Source organism: Lampris incognitus, chromosome 10, assembly GCF_029633865.1.
Source record: "Lampris incognitus isolate fLamInc1 chromosome 10, fLamInc1.hap2, whole genome shotgun sequence".
Classification (NCBI taxonomy): Eukaryota; Metazoa; Chordata; class Actinopteri; order Lampriformes; family Lampridae; genus Lampris; species Lampris incognitus.
The window spans coordinates 37,706,034-37,723,153 of record NC_079220.1 but is presented as its reverse complement, the minus strand read 5'-3'; the positions used below and the strand labels follow the sequence as shown (position 1 = coordinate 37,723,153).

General features: G+C 40.7%; 1 protein-coding gene across 1 annotated transcript in view; it reads left to right on the top strand.

The window, feature by feature from the left end:
* The window catches only part of plcd3a (phospholipase C, delta 3a), a 91,377-nt gene extending 78,451 nt beyond the window's left edge, over positions 1-12,926 (top strand). Inside the window, exons 15-18 of the mRNA XM_056288414.1 lie at positions 4,452-4,630; positions 12,061-12,196; positions 12,544-12,693; positions 12,784-12,926. Coding sequence (XP_056144389.1) covers positions 4,452-4,630; positions 12,061-12,196; positions 12,544-12,693; positions 12,784-12,926 — 608 coding nt within the window. The remainder of the gene's footprint in view (positions 1-4,451; positions 4,631-12,060; positions 12,197-12,543; positions 12,694-12,783) is intronic.
* Positions 12,927-17,120: the final 4,194 nt, after the last annotated feature.

Genomic DNA, 17,120 nt, shown 5'->3' with positions numbered 1-17,120 from the left:
GCGCATAGGAAGCACATTTGCGTCGGCGCCTGTGTCCAACTTGAAGTTAATTGCTACGCCTCTGACCGTGGCTGTTTCACGCCATACAGTGCCTTTAGCTTGGTGGGCTGCTTTGTTTTTGTATTTTCCAATCATGCCTATATATAAGGAATCAATTTCACTTTCTAGATTATGCACTGGCTTTGTCTTGTAATTGCCGCTTTTTTCAGTGCTTAATTTACACACCTTGGAAAAATGATTGTTCTTACCACATTTGTGGCACACTGCACCATAAGCTGGGCATTGACGGGGCTCATGTTTATTTCCACACTTGTGGCAGAGAGTTGTTGCTACATGCCTCTTGCTGCTCGTTTTGTTCTTGTTCCAGCTGCCCGTGCGCGTTTGCCCTGTTGCTTTCTTCAATGCCTCCACTGAGGCGTCTTGGACAACATGTGACGTCTGCATCGCTTGTATTTGTGACTTAGCGAGCTCGGCTGATCTACATATCTCTACGGCCCTGCGCAAAGTAAGCTCATTATCACGTAACAGTCTTTCTTTCAAACGGGCATCATTTATGCTGAACACTAATTTATCCGTTATCATGTCATCTTCATGTCTGCCAAACTCACAGTCTTTGCTCTTCTGGCGCAGCTCTGTGATGAACCTGTCCGCCGATATTCCTGCTGACATCGTGTGCGACCAGAATTGATGGCGTTCGAACACGACGTTCTTCCGAGGGCTGCAGTAGTCCTTGAAGGCTTTCAGAACGTCCTCCATCGATTCGTCGTCTCCTTCTGGGATGACGGTGAGTGTGTTACACACTTCCAGCGCCTCCTCGCCGATGGTGTGAAGCAGAATGGCTATTTTAACCGTCTCTTCCTTATCCAACGCACCTGAAGCGGTCATGTACAGCTGGAAACGCTGCTCCCATCTTCTCCAGTTTTCTGCGACATTCCCGGTAAGTATCAGCGGTGGTGGCGGCTTGAACTGTTCCATATTTGTGCGCAGGCTAGCACGTGTTAGCTAGCTGCCTCAGCTACCAGCGAACTCGTTGAAGTACCGCCCTCGAATTATACCGTAACTCCGTCTTCTGACACCATGTTGTGACTTCTCTTATGTACACTATTGTAGTGTTACTATTCGTGGGATACTAACTTAATCACTAATATATATAAGTACACAGAGACGAGGATGCGGCACAAGTCTGATCTTTACTGACGGAGACATCACACACTACTAGGCTCGACCAGTGTATTACAGAACTCAGTAGTGGTGACGGTCCAACACAATCGAGCACCGAGTGCTCGATCCAATACACCACACGTGCTAGGTCTAGAGCAGGGGAAGCTGCAATTTGTATTTATGCCCCAAGTAGATGGAACGCCCTGCCTGAGACCTGAGAGAGGCCCCCGCACTGGACACATTTAAAAACAGGTGAAAAACCTTACTTTTTAAAACAGCATTTGGCTAAGTTCTTGGTGTGTGTGTGTGTGTGTGTGTGTGTGTGTGTGTGTGTGTGTGTGTGTGTGTGTGTGTGTGTGTGTGTGTGTTTTGCTATTTTTGTATATTCTGCTCCGATTGTTTTACTTTCAATTAATCAGTTTTATGGCACTTTATTTCTTTTACTAAGGCTCCAGGACCCCCGCGACCCTGAGAACAGGATAAGCGGTTCAGCTAATGGATGGGTGGAAGTTTTAAACTTGTCTTTACTTTTATAAAAAAAAATTGTCTTTTTGTGTGTGTGTGGGGGGAGATTTTAGTGTTTTATTGTGTGATTTACTGACTGATTGATTATGCATAGTTAAGGTAACATGAAAAAATATCAGATAAATTATTCAAGTTTTTTTCATTTTTGATATTGGTTCATTTCGCTGCTCACTGCGAGGAAGATGGAGAAGAGGAAACAATGTCGGCTGCATGAAAGCGTGACCGATTTTGTAAACATGAGTCGGTTGCCGAGAAAAGGAAATGATTAAAAGGAAGAAATAATTTCATAAGTCACTGTGAGGATCTCTGGATAATTTGTTAACACTTTCAGCGATGTGGTTGCTGAGAAGGTGTGCAAAGCTAGCGGGTGTGTGTGACTGTGACCATAGACTACGTGTAATGACCGAATAATGTAATGATGGAGTGAAATCAAGATATCAATCGTCGAAATTGTTCAATCGTTTGACGTCATCAAGAAGGCGCCGTGGACGGTCGCCTCGGTTCTGCGCTCCAGGGACGTACACGGACATTTTGAGGGGCAGGGGCTCAAGCTAAGAAAAAGGGCACCCCACCCCCACCCATCCTTGATGTCGGCACACTACACCATGACACCATTAAATAGTACAGTATGTCTAAACACACTCATTCACACGCACGAGTGTGCGTGCGCAGACAGACAAACACAGAATGGTGTGCTATTTGTACCTGGATGAAAACCTCACTAGGAATAGTGAAGTAATATGAATATGAATTAGGGATAGTGACGTCAGCATCATTCAATCACATTCAATCACGATCCCTAATTCATATTGAAGAATGAAAAAAAGAAACTGTACACTGTTATACAGTTAACACACTTTATTACTGTATAACTATTTACATGATCAACAATACTAAATTAGCAACCTAATCTTTGGTAGGTCGTAGAAGTTAATACTTTATTGAAAATACTTCAACCTATTTACAATGTACACAATACTACTACTACTACTACTACTACTGCACAATTTACTTACACAATACTCAATGAACAACCTAAACAGTTCTTTGTTGGTGGTGGTGTTATAGTTTTTGAGTATGGATTATGGATTTCACCAAGTTAACACACTTTATTGAAAGTACTTCAAACTATTTACAATTTACACAATACCCTACACAATTTACTACTTGAACAATACTAAATTAACAACCTAAACTAATATTTTGTCCTCCAGTGTTCTGCCTGTGGGTGTTACAGCAAAATCTTTCTGTTTGTTACCATTTCTTGAAAGATCTTCATGACCTCATCCTTGTTGATGGGGATGTCCTTCTCTATGGCTAGAAGCAGGAGATCAGAGAGTCTTTCATGTCCACAAAGGTTTCTAAGTTTGATTTTCACCAGCTTCAGCTTGGAGAAGAAGCATTCAACACTGGTTGTTGACACAGGTAGTGTCGCATAGATCTTCAGCAACTTGAAGAGTGTTGGAAACACAGATTGGGCATTGAACTCTTGGAATATTCCCAACATTGCCTGAGCACTCTTCTTGGGGCATGCATATGCACAGTGGAAGACTCAGCTCAGTTCGTAGCTGGTCCTCCTCTTGGAAACTACACTACATCACAATACGTACGTGTCAGAGGACACGGTTTTGCGAGAGCGAAATACGTGTATATGGACACGTATTAGTTGGCACTGGGGCCGCAATTCCGCCTTCTGGCCACTGGGGGCGCAAGAAAAAGGGCGGACAGCGTCATGGTGGCAGCAGTCCTGCAACCAACATAGTAGATGAATGCGGGAGGTGCGGCAAGACGCAGCACACCGATGAGCGGAAGTGTCCTGCAATGAACAGTAAGTGCAACAACTGTCATAAAAAGGGACATTGGGAGCGTGTATGTCACTCTAAAGCGGTGAGAGACGTCACTGAAGAGGTTAAACAGCTGTACTTTCTGGGAGAAGTTGGCAAAGACAGCAGTCAGGAACATTCGCTCCGCCATCTTTGTTCAATATTTTTGACATTCTATTGCGTCATCACCATGGTCATGACAGACCTAGTAGGCTACAGGGCGCCCCTAGCGGCATCTGTGAGATACGTGTCAATGAACACGTATAAGTGACTTGCAGAAGCGTGTCCATAGACACGTAAAGAGGAGGCGACCGGTCTGAAATAAAGTGACAGCTGAGCTAACTTGATAATGTAAAGCCAATAGTTTTACCGTTGATTTTTTTCCTTTGAAAGACTATAATAGCAGAAAGTCATAGCTGAGACTGTGTATTATGATCCTGTATTATTCTACTCATTAACATGTATTGTACCTAGATTACGCATGCAATATAACTAGAAACACACAGTAGAACTAGATGAGCAATGTGTGTGTGACCGTGATTCATGCACATACATGTCAATGAGCAGGACGTTGCACTTTAAGTTTGCACAGGGCCTTGCTCCCTCCTGCGACAGCCCACGTCACAGGCATTTACTGATTCACTCAATTCAGACTTTACCCTTGCTGAAAGTTTCTTTTCTGTTGGCAAGTGCAGTTTTATTTTTTCTCTTCACATACAAAGACATTACATAGACATATTAAATATTACATTTTCATATTACTTTTTAATCTTTTTTCAGTCTTGTGTATGTTTCATGCGAGCAACCCACCAAGGCCCACCACACCCTTGTTTGTGTAAATGTACTTAGTAAATGAAAGTAGATTCTGCTCCTGATTGTGTGATTTAAAAAAAAAATTTTTTTAAATGTGTCACTGACTCTGCTCTCCCGTTGGACATGCAGTGGCCATGAACTTCCAGACACCAGGAGAGCAGATGGATTTGAACCAAGGTCGCTTTCTACCCAATGGTTGCTGTGGATATGTCCTCAAGCCCAGCTTCCTGTGTAGCCCTATCTCCAACTTCAACCCAGAGAACACAGGAGGCGGCCCTGGTCACGTCCCCACCCAGCTGACCATACGAGTAAGGAGTGACTTTGTGACAAAAAGTGTTAATGACCATTTCAAATAATATAGCTGAGATTATTGTAAAGTTTTATCAAACTTTTGGAAAGCATCTTTGTGTTTGACAGAGAAGACTTTTTCAGCTTTTTTTTTGGATATCTTAAAAGTAAATTATATTTTGTTTAGTTTTTTTTTTTACAACTTGGGTCTTATTTTCATAGTTTTTGCTGTCGTGCATATCAGATTAGAAATAATTTTCCTTTTCAAATCATTGTTTACTGGCTTAATTTTGGCGATTTTGGACATGGGACCACCGCTCGACATCACTTTACATCATCACAACTGAACACAAGCCTCAACCTGTCCTTTCAACAACAATAATAAAAGAAAAACTTGGTGCCTCAGTTAGACTGTGTACATGATTTCCCATTATCTATGATGCCTCAATCACACTGGCTGCATGGTTACTTCTACATACGATAATATAGATAGGTCATTCCTGCAAGTTGCACCAGGCTAGAGGGACGGGCTGGCAGAAGTGTGGTGTGTTTGGTGAGATTTTTTGGAGAGAGAAAATCTAAATTTTAAAATAACCCAGTGGTCTGTGCATAAAGTGGTCTTTGACTGGATGGCAGGGACTGGAGGCGGCAGTGGGGGTCAAGGGTCAATTGCAGAGCAAAATGAGATGGATCATTATAGTAAAAGCTGCAGTAAGGTGACATTAGATTTTAAAGGATGGGGAGTAAGGTAATCAGGGAGGAAAGACCACTCAAAGTCAGGATGAAAGTGGCAGTTCAGATGAGATAAAGGGAATTTGAGAACTGCTCAGAGGAAAATAGATGATCCCACTTCTGACACCAATGTAGCGAATTCGGGGGGCAGAGTCCGGGAGACCGTCGCCACAACCGGGATGCGAACCCGTGTCTGCCGCTCCGCAAGCGACAACGTTAACCAGTCGACTAAAGGGTCCGACCCGTCAGTCAAGGACCAACGTGTCTACTTATCATGCACATTACAGTATTTACACCCCTTCACTTTCCCCACATTTTGTTATGTTACAGCCTTATTCCAAAATGGATTAAATTCCTTTTTTTTCTTATCAATCTACAAACAATATCCCATAATGACAAAGAGAAAAAAGTTTTGTAGAATTTTTTGCAAAGTTATTAAAAATAAAAAACTTAAATATTGCATGTACATAAGTATTCACACCCTTTACTCAGTACTTAGTTGAGGCACCCTTGGCAGCGATTACAGCCTCAGGTCTTCTTGGGTATGAAGCTACAAGCTTGGCATAACTATATTTGTGGTATTTCTCCCATTCTTCTCTGCAGATCCTCTCGAGCTCTGTTAGGTTAGATGGGGAGCGTCGCTGCAAAACTATTTCCAGAGATGTTCAATGGGGTTCAAGTCTGGGCTCTGGCTGGGCCACTCAAGGACATTCACAGACTTGTCCCGAAGCCACTCCTTCATTGTCTTGGCTGTGTGCTTAGGGTCATTGTCGTGTTGAAAGGTAAACCTTCGCCCCAGTCTGAGGTCCTCAGCGCTCTGGCGCAGGTTTTCATCAAGGATCTCTCTGTACTTTGCTCCATTCATCTTTCCCTCGATCCTGACTAGTCTCCCAGTTCCTGCCGCTGAAAAATATCCCCACAGTATGATGCTGCCACCACCATGCTTCACTGTAGGGATGGTATTAGCAAGGTGATGAGAGCTGCCTGGTTTCCTCCAGACGTGACGTTTGGCATTCAGGCCAAAGAGTTCAATCTTGGTTTCATCAGACCAGAGAATCTTGTTTCTCATGGTCTGAGAGTCCTTTAGGTGCTTTCTGGCAAACTCCAAGCAGGCTGTCATGTGCCTTTTACTGAGCAGAGGCTTCCGTCTGGCCACTCTACCATAAAGGCCTGATTGGTGGAGCGCTGCAGAGATGGTTTTCCTTCTGGAAGGTTCTCCCATCTCCACAGAGGAATGCTGGAGCTCTGTCAGAGTGACCATCGGGTTCTTGGTCACCTCCCTGACCACGGCCCTTCTCCCCCGATTTCTCAGTTTGTCTGGGCGGCCAGCTCTAGGAAGAGTCCTGGTGGATCCAAACTTCTTCCATTTACGAATGATGGAGACCACTGTGCTCTTCAGGACCTTCAAAGCTGTAGAAAAATTTTTGTACCCTTCCCCAGATAAGTGCCTCGATACAATCCTGTCTCAGAGGTCCACAGACAATTCCTTTGACTTCATGGCTTGGTTTCTGCTCTGACATGCACTGTCAACAGTGGGACCTTATATAGACAGGTGTGTACCTTTCCAAATCATGTCCAATGAATTGAATTTACTATGGGTGGACTCCAATCAAGATGTAGAAACATCTCAAGGATGATTGGTGGAAACAGGATGAACCTGAGCTCAATTTTGAGCGTCATAGCTAAGGGCGTGAATACTTATGTACATGCAATATTTCAGTTTTTTATTTTTAATAAATTTGCAAAAATTTCTACAAAACCTTTTTCACTTTGTCATTATGGGGTATTGTGTGTAGATTGATGAGAAAAAAAGGAATGTAATCCATTTTGGAATAAGGCTGTAACATAACAAAATGTGGGGAAAGTGAAGGGGTGTGAATACTTTCCGGATGCACTGTATATACTGTAAATGTATATACTTTGTGGCTAAATTAATAAATTGTACCTTCCAATCAAGATACACTATGCTCGCAGCAAGATACCTTGACACCAAAGCCTTGGAAGAGGTGTGAGAAGACAAGAGCAGCACAACATAAGCACAGAATGCCAGTCTGTTTGGATTTAGCTTTACTGTCTCAGTCATCAACTACTGGCAGTGATCACTATCCCCTATTATGTCAGATAGATATGGGAAAACGTAAATTACAAGTGTATATTAGAAGGATGGGTATCTAGTAACGCACAACAAACATTTGAGAATATAAGTGAACAAAGTATAAAGCGGACCAATACAACTTAAGATATTGATACATTTAATGTTGATATTAGAAAAATAATTATGGGAGCTGCTAATCAGAACTCTGTAAGGTGTGTGTGGGGGGGGGGAGTGGTGGTAGACACCTAAACATGATAAGGCAGTTAAAGATCGGAATAAGGCATTAAGATAATTTAAAAAGTCTTATAATTTCAGTAATCTTACAGAAAACAAAATAAAGCAACAGTAAGGAAAACAATTAGGGAGGCAAATAGAAACTATCGGGGCATCCGGGTAGCGTAGCAGTCTGTTCCATTGCCTACCAACATGGGTATTGCTGGTTCAAATCCCTGTGTTACCTCCGGCTTGGCTGAGCGTCCCTACAGACACAATTGGCCGTGTCTGTGGGTGGGAAGCCGGATGCAGGTATATGTCCTGGTTGCTGCACTAACGCCTCCTCTAGCTGGTCGGAGCATCTGTTTGGGGGGGGGCTTGGGGGAATAGCGCGATACTCCCACACGCTATGTCCCCCTGGTGAAACTCCTCACTGTCAGGTGAAAAGAAGCGGCTGGCGACTCCACATGTATCGGAGGAGACGTGGTAGTCTGCAGCCCTCCCTGGATCGGCAGAGGGGATGGAGCACCGACCGGGATGGCTCGGAAGAGTGGGGTAATTGGCTGGATACAACTGGGGAGAAAAAAGGGGGGGCTATCGGTAGGAAATAATACACCAATAGAAGAGGTATGGGGTGTAATTAAAAGATGAGTGGTGTTACAGGTTGTGCAGGAGGACCCAGACGACCACACGGGAGGCGGAGGTCTCTTAATAGTGTTTAATGAAAATTAACAAAGGGAAAAAACAATATCGGAGAGAGAAATGTGGGATGTGTATGGTGCTCAGGTAGTTTTGTTAGTGGGGTGTGTGAATACGCTATGTGTAGTGACAGGCGGTAATGTGTCTAGCTATGTGTTAGTGTAAATTATCCTAAGTGTGTGTAAAATTTGAATGGGGTATTGGGTGTTGTGTAAGTATGCGTGTATCAGCCAAAGCACCAAGTCCGAGTTCAAAGTCTAAGTGGTAGTCCGAGGAAGTAGGTTGGTTGGCAGGTGAGCCAGCTCTGCACAACCGGTCAGAGGTATCCTATGGGAAGATCTGTCAATGAGTTTGAGAGAAGGCCAGGTTCTTGTAGGGGTAGAAGTGACTGCAGATGGGGAACATCCAGAGGGAACGGTAGAGGTAGGTTGCGAGGGTTGTGAGGGTGAAACCGTAACAAGTGGGGTGAGAAGAGAAAGGGGGTATCCTGTTTAGAACATGAAGTAATATTCACAGTTAATGATCAAGATAAAGCTAATATGATAGCAAGAGTTTTTTTTTCTAGAATGCACAGTTCAGGGAATTTAACAGAGGAGGCAAAAAATGAAAGGGATAAAACCAGAAAAACATTTTCATTGGTTGGAAAGTAATGAAGAGCTGGGGATAGTATACATTCCTTGTTTTCATTGGATGAGTTAAAAAAGGGCAATTGAGAAATCAAGAGTTACTTCACCGGTAAGGATCAAATAAGTTATATAATGAAATCTCATCCAGGTGAGATTTCATTATAGGTTTTATTAGAACTTTACAAAAGCGTAGGGATGGAGGGTCAATTAGCAATAAGCTGGAAACAAGTAGTCATAGTTCCATCCATCCAGCTATCCGTTATCCGAACCGCTTATCCTGGTCTCAGGGTCGCAAGCATGCTGGAGCCCATCCCAGCAGGCGTAGTTCCAATAAGCTGGAAACAAGTAGCCACAGTTCCAATAGGGAAACAAGGGAAAAGCCTTTCAGTGTCAACAGACTGCACTTTCATGTCTCATCTTTGTAAAATAATGACGAATGAATAATGATGACAGAAAGACTAGTTTCTTATCTGGAATCAAGAAACCTAATGTCCTAATGTCAGAAATGTAGAAACCTTATGTAGAAAAGATATAACTATATGTAATGAGGTTTTAAATGTTGTGAGATGTACTGTGGGCAAGGAATGGGGAGCCGATAGATCAGCTTTGAAATCAATATACTTGGGTTTGATTATGTTGGTAATGGATTATAGATGCAGCTTATGGTTCAGCTTCAAAATCATTGCTAAAACAACTGAATTTAATTCAAGCTCCGGCTCCGAGAATCTGTTGTGGTCCTTTCAAATCAACATTGATTCCAGCATTGCAAGTTAAACATGGGAGAAATGTCAGCAGCAGGTGAGAGGGACATGTTGGGTCAGTTTGCAAGGTTATAGTAGAAGTCCTTCGGCTGAAAATGTTATGGAGAATGTTAGGAACATAAGAGTGGGATAATGAATAGTTGTTGTTGGATGGTATGTGTAAAAGCTAGTGAAATGGAAGTTTTGAATAAGCATTATAGTCCAACAGTGTTCCTTCCTACAATTCCACCTTAGACATTACTGCAGCCAGATGCTGACCTGGAGATTTTATTTTCATTGGTTGGTAATACAAGATCTGGAGGGAGAAATAGGATAAGAAAATGTCTCCATTTGGTTAAGACTGGAACACACAGAACTAAATATAGCACTTTATTTGTCATAATAAAAATTAAATTGGTAGGTGTGATAATTGTGATGATGAAGAAACTGTAAATCACGTAATTAAAAATTGTAGAAAATACACTTGAGAAATATTGAAGATTAGGCAACAAGAGATTGGGGAAGACTAAAATGTAAATATGATTCTGAATAAAGTATCAGGAAATAGTATCATATTTTCATTACAGTACTTAATAGCAACAGGGCTTATAAATAGAATATGAGGTTCTATATATATATATACACTACCGTTCAAAAGTTTGGGATCACCCAAACAATTTCGTGTTTTCCATGAAAAGTCACACTTATTCACCACCATATGTTGTGAAATGAATAGAAAATAGAGTCAAGACATTGACAAGGTTAGAAATAATGATTTGTATTTGAAATAAGATTTTTTTTACATCAAACTTTGCTTTCGTCAAAGAATCCTCCATTTGCAGCAATTACAGCATTGCAGACCTTTGGCATTCTAGCTGTTAATTTGTTGAGGTAATCTGGAGAAATTGCACCCCACGCTTCCAGAAGCAGCTCCCACAAGTTGGATTGGTTGGATGGGCACTTCTTTGAGCAGATTGAGTTTCTGGAGCATCACATTTGTGGGGTCAATTAAACGCTCAAAATGGCCAGAAAAAGAGAACTTTCATCTGAAACTCGACAGTCTATTCTTGTTCTTAGAAATGAAGGCTATTCCATGCGAGAAATTGCTAAGAAATTGAAGATTTCCTACACCGGTGTGTACTACTCCCTTCAGAGGACAGCACAAACAGGCTCTAACCAGAGTAGAAAAAGAAGTGGGAGGCCGCGTTGCACAACTGAGCAAGAAGATAAGTACATTAGAGTCTCTAGTTTGAGAAACAGACGCCTCACAGGTCCCCAACTGGCATCTTCATTAAATAGTACCTGTTAGAGCCTGTTTGTGCTGTCCTCTGAAGGGAGTAGTACACACCGGTGTAGGAAATCTTCAATTTCTTAGCAGTTTCTCGCATGGAATAGCCTTCATTTCTAAGAACAAGAATAGACTGTCGAGTTTCAGATGAAAGTTCTCTTTTTCTGGCCATTTTGAGCGTTTAATTGACCCCACAAATGTGATGCTCCAGAAACTCAATCTGCTCAAAGAAGTGCCCATCCAACCAATCCAACTTGTGGGAGCTGCTTCTGGAAGCGTGGGGTGCAATTTCTCCAGATTACCTCAACAAATTAACAGCTAGAATGCCAAAGGTCTGCAATGCTGTAATTGCTGCAAATGGAGGATTCTTTGACGAAAGCAAAGTTTGATGTAAAAAAAATCTTATTTCAAATACAAATCATTATTTCTAACCTTGTCAATGTCTTGACTCTATTTTCTATTCATTTCACAACATATGGTGGTGAATAAGTGTGACTTTTCATGGAAAACACAAAATTGTTTGGGTGATCCCAAACTTTTGAACGGTAGTGTATATATATATATATATATATATATATATATATATATATATATATATATATATATATATATATATATATACACATACTATATTTATATATACATACTATATTTCATGTAAGGCTACTCACTTCATACTCTAGGTCAGGGGATGGTGGTGATGCACCCTTTCTTGTTTGTCAATCACTGTAAAATAATACTATACGAACACTTTTTCCCACTTCAATATATGTGGTTTAGGTAACTGAATTAAATTGGCCTGGTTGAAACATATCTGATGGTTGTGCTTCGTGTTGTGATGTTATGCGCAAGGATGGACCTGTTTCCAAAATCTCTACAATGAAACTGCTGAGTAAAACGATATCATTTTACTCAGAAAAATATAAAAACAACACCTGGGTTGTCAAAAAAAAAAGAAGGGAAAAAAAGGCGGAATTGTCCTATTAACATAATTGTAGTGACTTTCATATGAGAATTTGAGATGCAGAGGAAATGATTGCAAATATTTTATTTTCAGATAATATCTGCACAGCAGCTGCCAAAAATCAAAACAGACAAGGCGAGTTCCATTGTCGACCCACAGGTTTGGGTGGAAATTCATGGAGTGGCTATTGATAATTCAAGAGACAAAACCCACCGCATTGACAACAATGGTAACATTACCATTTCACTTCATGCATGCCATACAATAAAGCATCAACCTCGAAGTTTGTGTTAGCTAAGTAGGGAGACCCTTCCTTCATTTTTTACAGACCTTATGAATCTTAAATAATTTGTTTGTATCCTTTCTATATTTTGAATTATGAATAAGTGGCAAATTAGCAACCAGTCTTCAAAGTCAGAACTCAACAATAATTATGTTAATATCTGATTTTGTTTAGTGAGTTTTCATAAGCATGCTTTGTATCGTAAACCTTGACTAATTTGTTCGTTTGTTTTGTTTTGTTTGTTTGGGGTTTTTTTGGGGGTTTTTTTTACAATTCACTTGCGCCCTCTACAGGTTTCAACCCACGCTGGGACTGCACCCTGAGCTTCCAGCTGCAAGTTCCTGAACTGGCCCTGGTGCGCTTTGTAGTCGAGGACCATGAACACACTACTAAGAATGACTTTGTGGGCCAATTCACTCTTCCTTTCTCAAGCTTATGCACAGGTCAACAGAAGTATCTACTGAACCAATGACATGATAGTGCTCGTCTCTGCATGCTGTTCAAAACGTTGATATTATACTTCTCTTCTTCAGGTTATCGACATGTTCACTTACTGAAGGCAGATGGTTCCAGTCTGTCTCCTGCCACGCTCTTCATCCAAGTGAAGGTGTCCCGCAAGGGAGTGCCCATCAAAACTGTTTCAGAGCGCATGGGCTTGGCCAAGGGCAAGGACTGACATGCAAACTGTGTGGGGAAAACCGCATTAGTGACAAATAAGATCTTTCTTTGAATGTTAGCCCAGAATGTGAAGAAAGTAGAATTTCACCAGTCTGTCTCCCAGTTTCAAGCTGAAGTTTACAGCAAACCCCTTCTGAACAAAAAAGAGAGATGCCAAGCATCAGTCAAAGATGATGAAAGACGACAAATAATTTTCCTTTACTGCATGAGAAATACATGCTGCATTGTGGCAGTATTTTACCCTCCCTATCATGGCAGAGCTCGTTGCACTCAACTGCAATGAAAACTGGACTTACTGGATTGTGAGACACGGATCTTATCTGTCTCCACAATGGTTCTAAATGATATTAACTTTCATATCAAGGAGGAGATCCCAGAAATGTGGGACATAGTATTAATGTGTTCCTTCACTTTTTTGAAAATGATTAGGATTTATAAACATCATCATTGGGTTTTAAATCAGTATTACAGAAAAGCTCTTACTTGACATGGGACCAGCTGTCTCAGGTAAGAGGCCATTTAGACAAGATGTAAAATTCAACATGAAGGCTGCTGCAAGTTTCTCTGTTTTAGCTCTAAATGTGCTGAAATATATTTGTACTGAAATGTGATTGTAATATTTGCCACATTACCTTTGAATGAAGGCTGATGAAATTATCAAAGTATTCATGCAGTTTTTGTAATTTCATTCACTTTTATTAGCCTCTATTTAATATTCTAATTTCAATTTTTGTCAGCAGAAATGTATTTCAGTTTCAATTAGTTATACATTTTCAGAAAACAAGAATAGACTAACTAAACTTAGCACAAAAAGTAAGGAAATTTGTGTTTGGTAGATTATTTCTTTGTTGTAACAATGCTTCTTGGCAATAAATCTTATATCAGGCACCTGATTGTCAGCACCTGGGGTACCAGAAGCTCAAAACAAGAGTCAATAGCAACAGCAAAATAAGCTGTTTGGCATTGGCAGAGAAGATTTGGCAAATTTTTCATGGGCGCAACCCACATACTCAGCTCTGCTGCTCATCCCACAAATGCATGTTCCTTACAAATGTGGCACATTTAAAAGGGAAATAAACAGGTTTTCCAACGGTATAAGATTTATTGCCAAGAAGCATTGTTACAACAAAGAATAATCTACCAAACACAAATTTCCTTTCTTTTTGTGCTAAGTAGACTTCAACTAATTAATGGTTAATATAAATATTAATACTATAAATGTTAGCTCTCATAACGTCTTCACTATTCTGTCATTTGAAGTTATGAGAAAAGATTGTGTTGGTGTGCTTTTGTTTGAGAACATTTCATAAAAGGTAATGTGAGCTATTCAGTTTAAAATCATGCTTTCATGTTTGATTACTTAAAATAGGTTTAAGTATGCTAGCTGCCTCAAGTTAAATGCATACCTGCAGGGGCTATTTCATTTGCTAACACCCTTGTGCTATGGATAGTTTGGATTCAAAATGGAAAATTGCTAGTTTAGAATAGTTGTCAAATCTAGCCTCCAACTACGCCAAAATGACATCATAAGATCTCTTATAGATAAGAGGTGATGTGTTTTCAATAATATTTAGTGAAAAGGTGCCAAGTGGCACCTTTAAAAAGGTGTTTGCAAGTTACATGTCATTGTACCTGATAAGAAAGGGTTTCCTAATTCTGACACTAAAACCCTATATTGTGCCAGTGAAGGAATGAAGAAACCTTTAGTGTTAATTAATGTAAGTTATGTGAAGGGTATTGGGGGTATTATGTGTCTCAACCAATGTAAAATATAAAACCTACATCTTAATAAAAACACTAAAATCAAATTGATATGTAAACTTTTCTTTTGTGTCTACATGTGTAAGAGAGGGGTAGATGGTTGTACAGAGTGAGTAATCTCTACAAAGATAGAATGGTCTCTGAGTGGATTTTGTGTATATTTTGCATTATGCTATGAACAATAAACTCACTGCTATCTGATAGCTTCAGGATAACCAGAAGGCCATTGACTTGTTTCCATATGCAAGGCTTTACAAAAACACCATGGATGCAAGTTTGGTGGGTATGACATTTGATCGAGCTGCAGAAGCACTTCAAGGCAGAGAGGGAACTTAACATTTGGAATGTTAACTTGGACGAATTTCATCTCTAGAGTATGGTCAAACGGCGGGCCAGTCAACCCATCCAGAACTGTCTGCAGGTCCCACTGATGGACAAGGTGTTGAGTAGGGGGCCTCAGCCTACAGAGCCCATCAGGAAGCACTTGACCAAGGGGTAATTTACTTTTACTTCATGCTTCTACTGAAATGCTACATGGAGAGCTGCTAAGAATCCATTCTACTTAAAGACTAAAGGTCTAAAGTTTGGTGAAGATCTCTCAAAGGGGGAATGTGAATGGAGACAGAAGTTGTGGCCTGGGATGCAGAAAGTGCGTGCAGAGGGAAAGGTAGCTTATTTTGTTGGAGTCAGAGCATGCATCCAGGGCCAGGGATAATTAACACCTAGAGGTTAAGCTACTCCTGCGTAAGTAATGGATCAGTCATCTTCCGCACATGCTCCGTCTTGGTATTGATTTTGTTTTGTTTTGGTGAATTCAATTCTTAGGGACTGGCAGTTGTCAAAGCCTATTTAGAACTCAACGGAGCACTTTTTTTCCCCTTTTTTGCTTTGAGACTTTTATTCTGAACTCGATGACAGCGATAATTCCGTTTTATTACCTTTCTGTCTTTTTTAGTGTAATGGTGCAGCTGTATACTTCAACATATTTGTTCTACTTTAAGTCTTTATTACTAATACGTTGTTCTATTGTTTGTTCTTCGTGTTTTTATGTCTTGTTCTATCTTATCTTTGAATGCCAGGGGGTTAAGCAATAATGTCAAACCTAAGGCCTTATATTTGTTTACAAAAAGGTTCAAAACTGATTTTGTATTTTTTTCAAGAGTCCCATTCTATTCAAAGTGATACAACTTTTTGGAGATCACAATGGGGCAATGATATATGGTTATCTCATGGAACAGAAATATCTGTAGGGGTCCCATCTTTGAAAAATAATTATGATGGTGTTATTTTGCACTGTGAGTGTGACCCAGAGGGTCACTTCATCTGCCAAGTCTTAAACTGCTTTAATACTATCCTGGTCATAACAAATATCTATGGGTACAAGTCAAAGTTTGGTGTAATGATGTCCTACTAATGGACTAGAATGCAAGTTCAAACAGCGGCTATCTAACTATCCAGGTGCTTACTTGCGGATAGGAGGAGACTTTAATTCAGTTTTAGACGAAGCTGTTGACAGGTGGCCCCCATGTCAAAGGCCTAATCAAAATTCCTCTTTAAAGCTGTTCATGGATAGATTTGATATTGAAGATATACGGAAAGAGGAATTTAACTGACAGAGTTTATACTTGAAGCAACAAGGGTGGCCCTAGACTATCATGCTTAGATTACTGGCTTGTTTCTTAAAAACTTGCCTAAGGATTTGTGTACAGTCAAGGTGATTGCAATTCCACTTAGAGACCACAAAGCCATCTACATTCATGTCAGATTTGTGTCTGATTATGGTACTATGAGGGGTTGCTCTTTCTGGAAATTGAATAACTCTTTGCTAAAACATGGTATTGTTAAAATCGAATTGGAACGGATTATTACCTTTTATTGGAATAAAGCACAAGCTGAGGGATTGTTTGGTTGTAATTGGGAGTTCCTAAAATATGAAATTGGTAAATATTTAGGCAGTATGGACATGATTATGCTGTTGTATCCAGCAAAACTCGGACCACGACTTTGAATCAAACTGTGTTTATTGCTGCCACAGTAAACGTTATATACACGTACAGTATAGTATCAACCACGCCTTGTGTTACTGCTGCAAACCGACTGCCGTAAACCGGCTGTAGTAAAACTTAAAGCTGCAGTGTCCTAGACTAGTCACACTTTTGTGACTTATACACAACATTCCCCCCCCCCCTCTACAGAAATCAGCAGAACAGTGAACATGAATGAACTGTATCACAACTAGGTAAACTGGGTGGACTACCAGCGTAGCCATGTGGATTATTCTACCACGTGACAGGCCACGCTCTAACTAACCTAAACGTCAGAAGTCCGTAACATAGTCTTTCAGATAGCCTGGTGGAGCCTGAGCTCGAGCTGGCCGGGCCTCATGATCAGCTGCGGGGCCCCCACCCTCAGCTGGGTGTCCCTCTGCGGG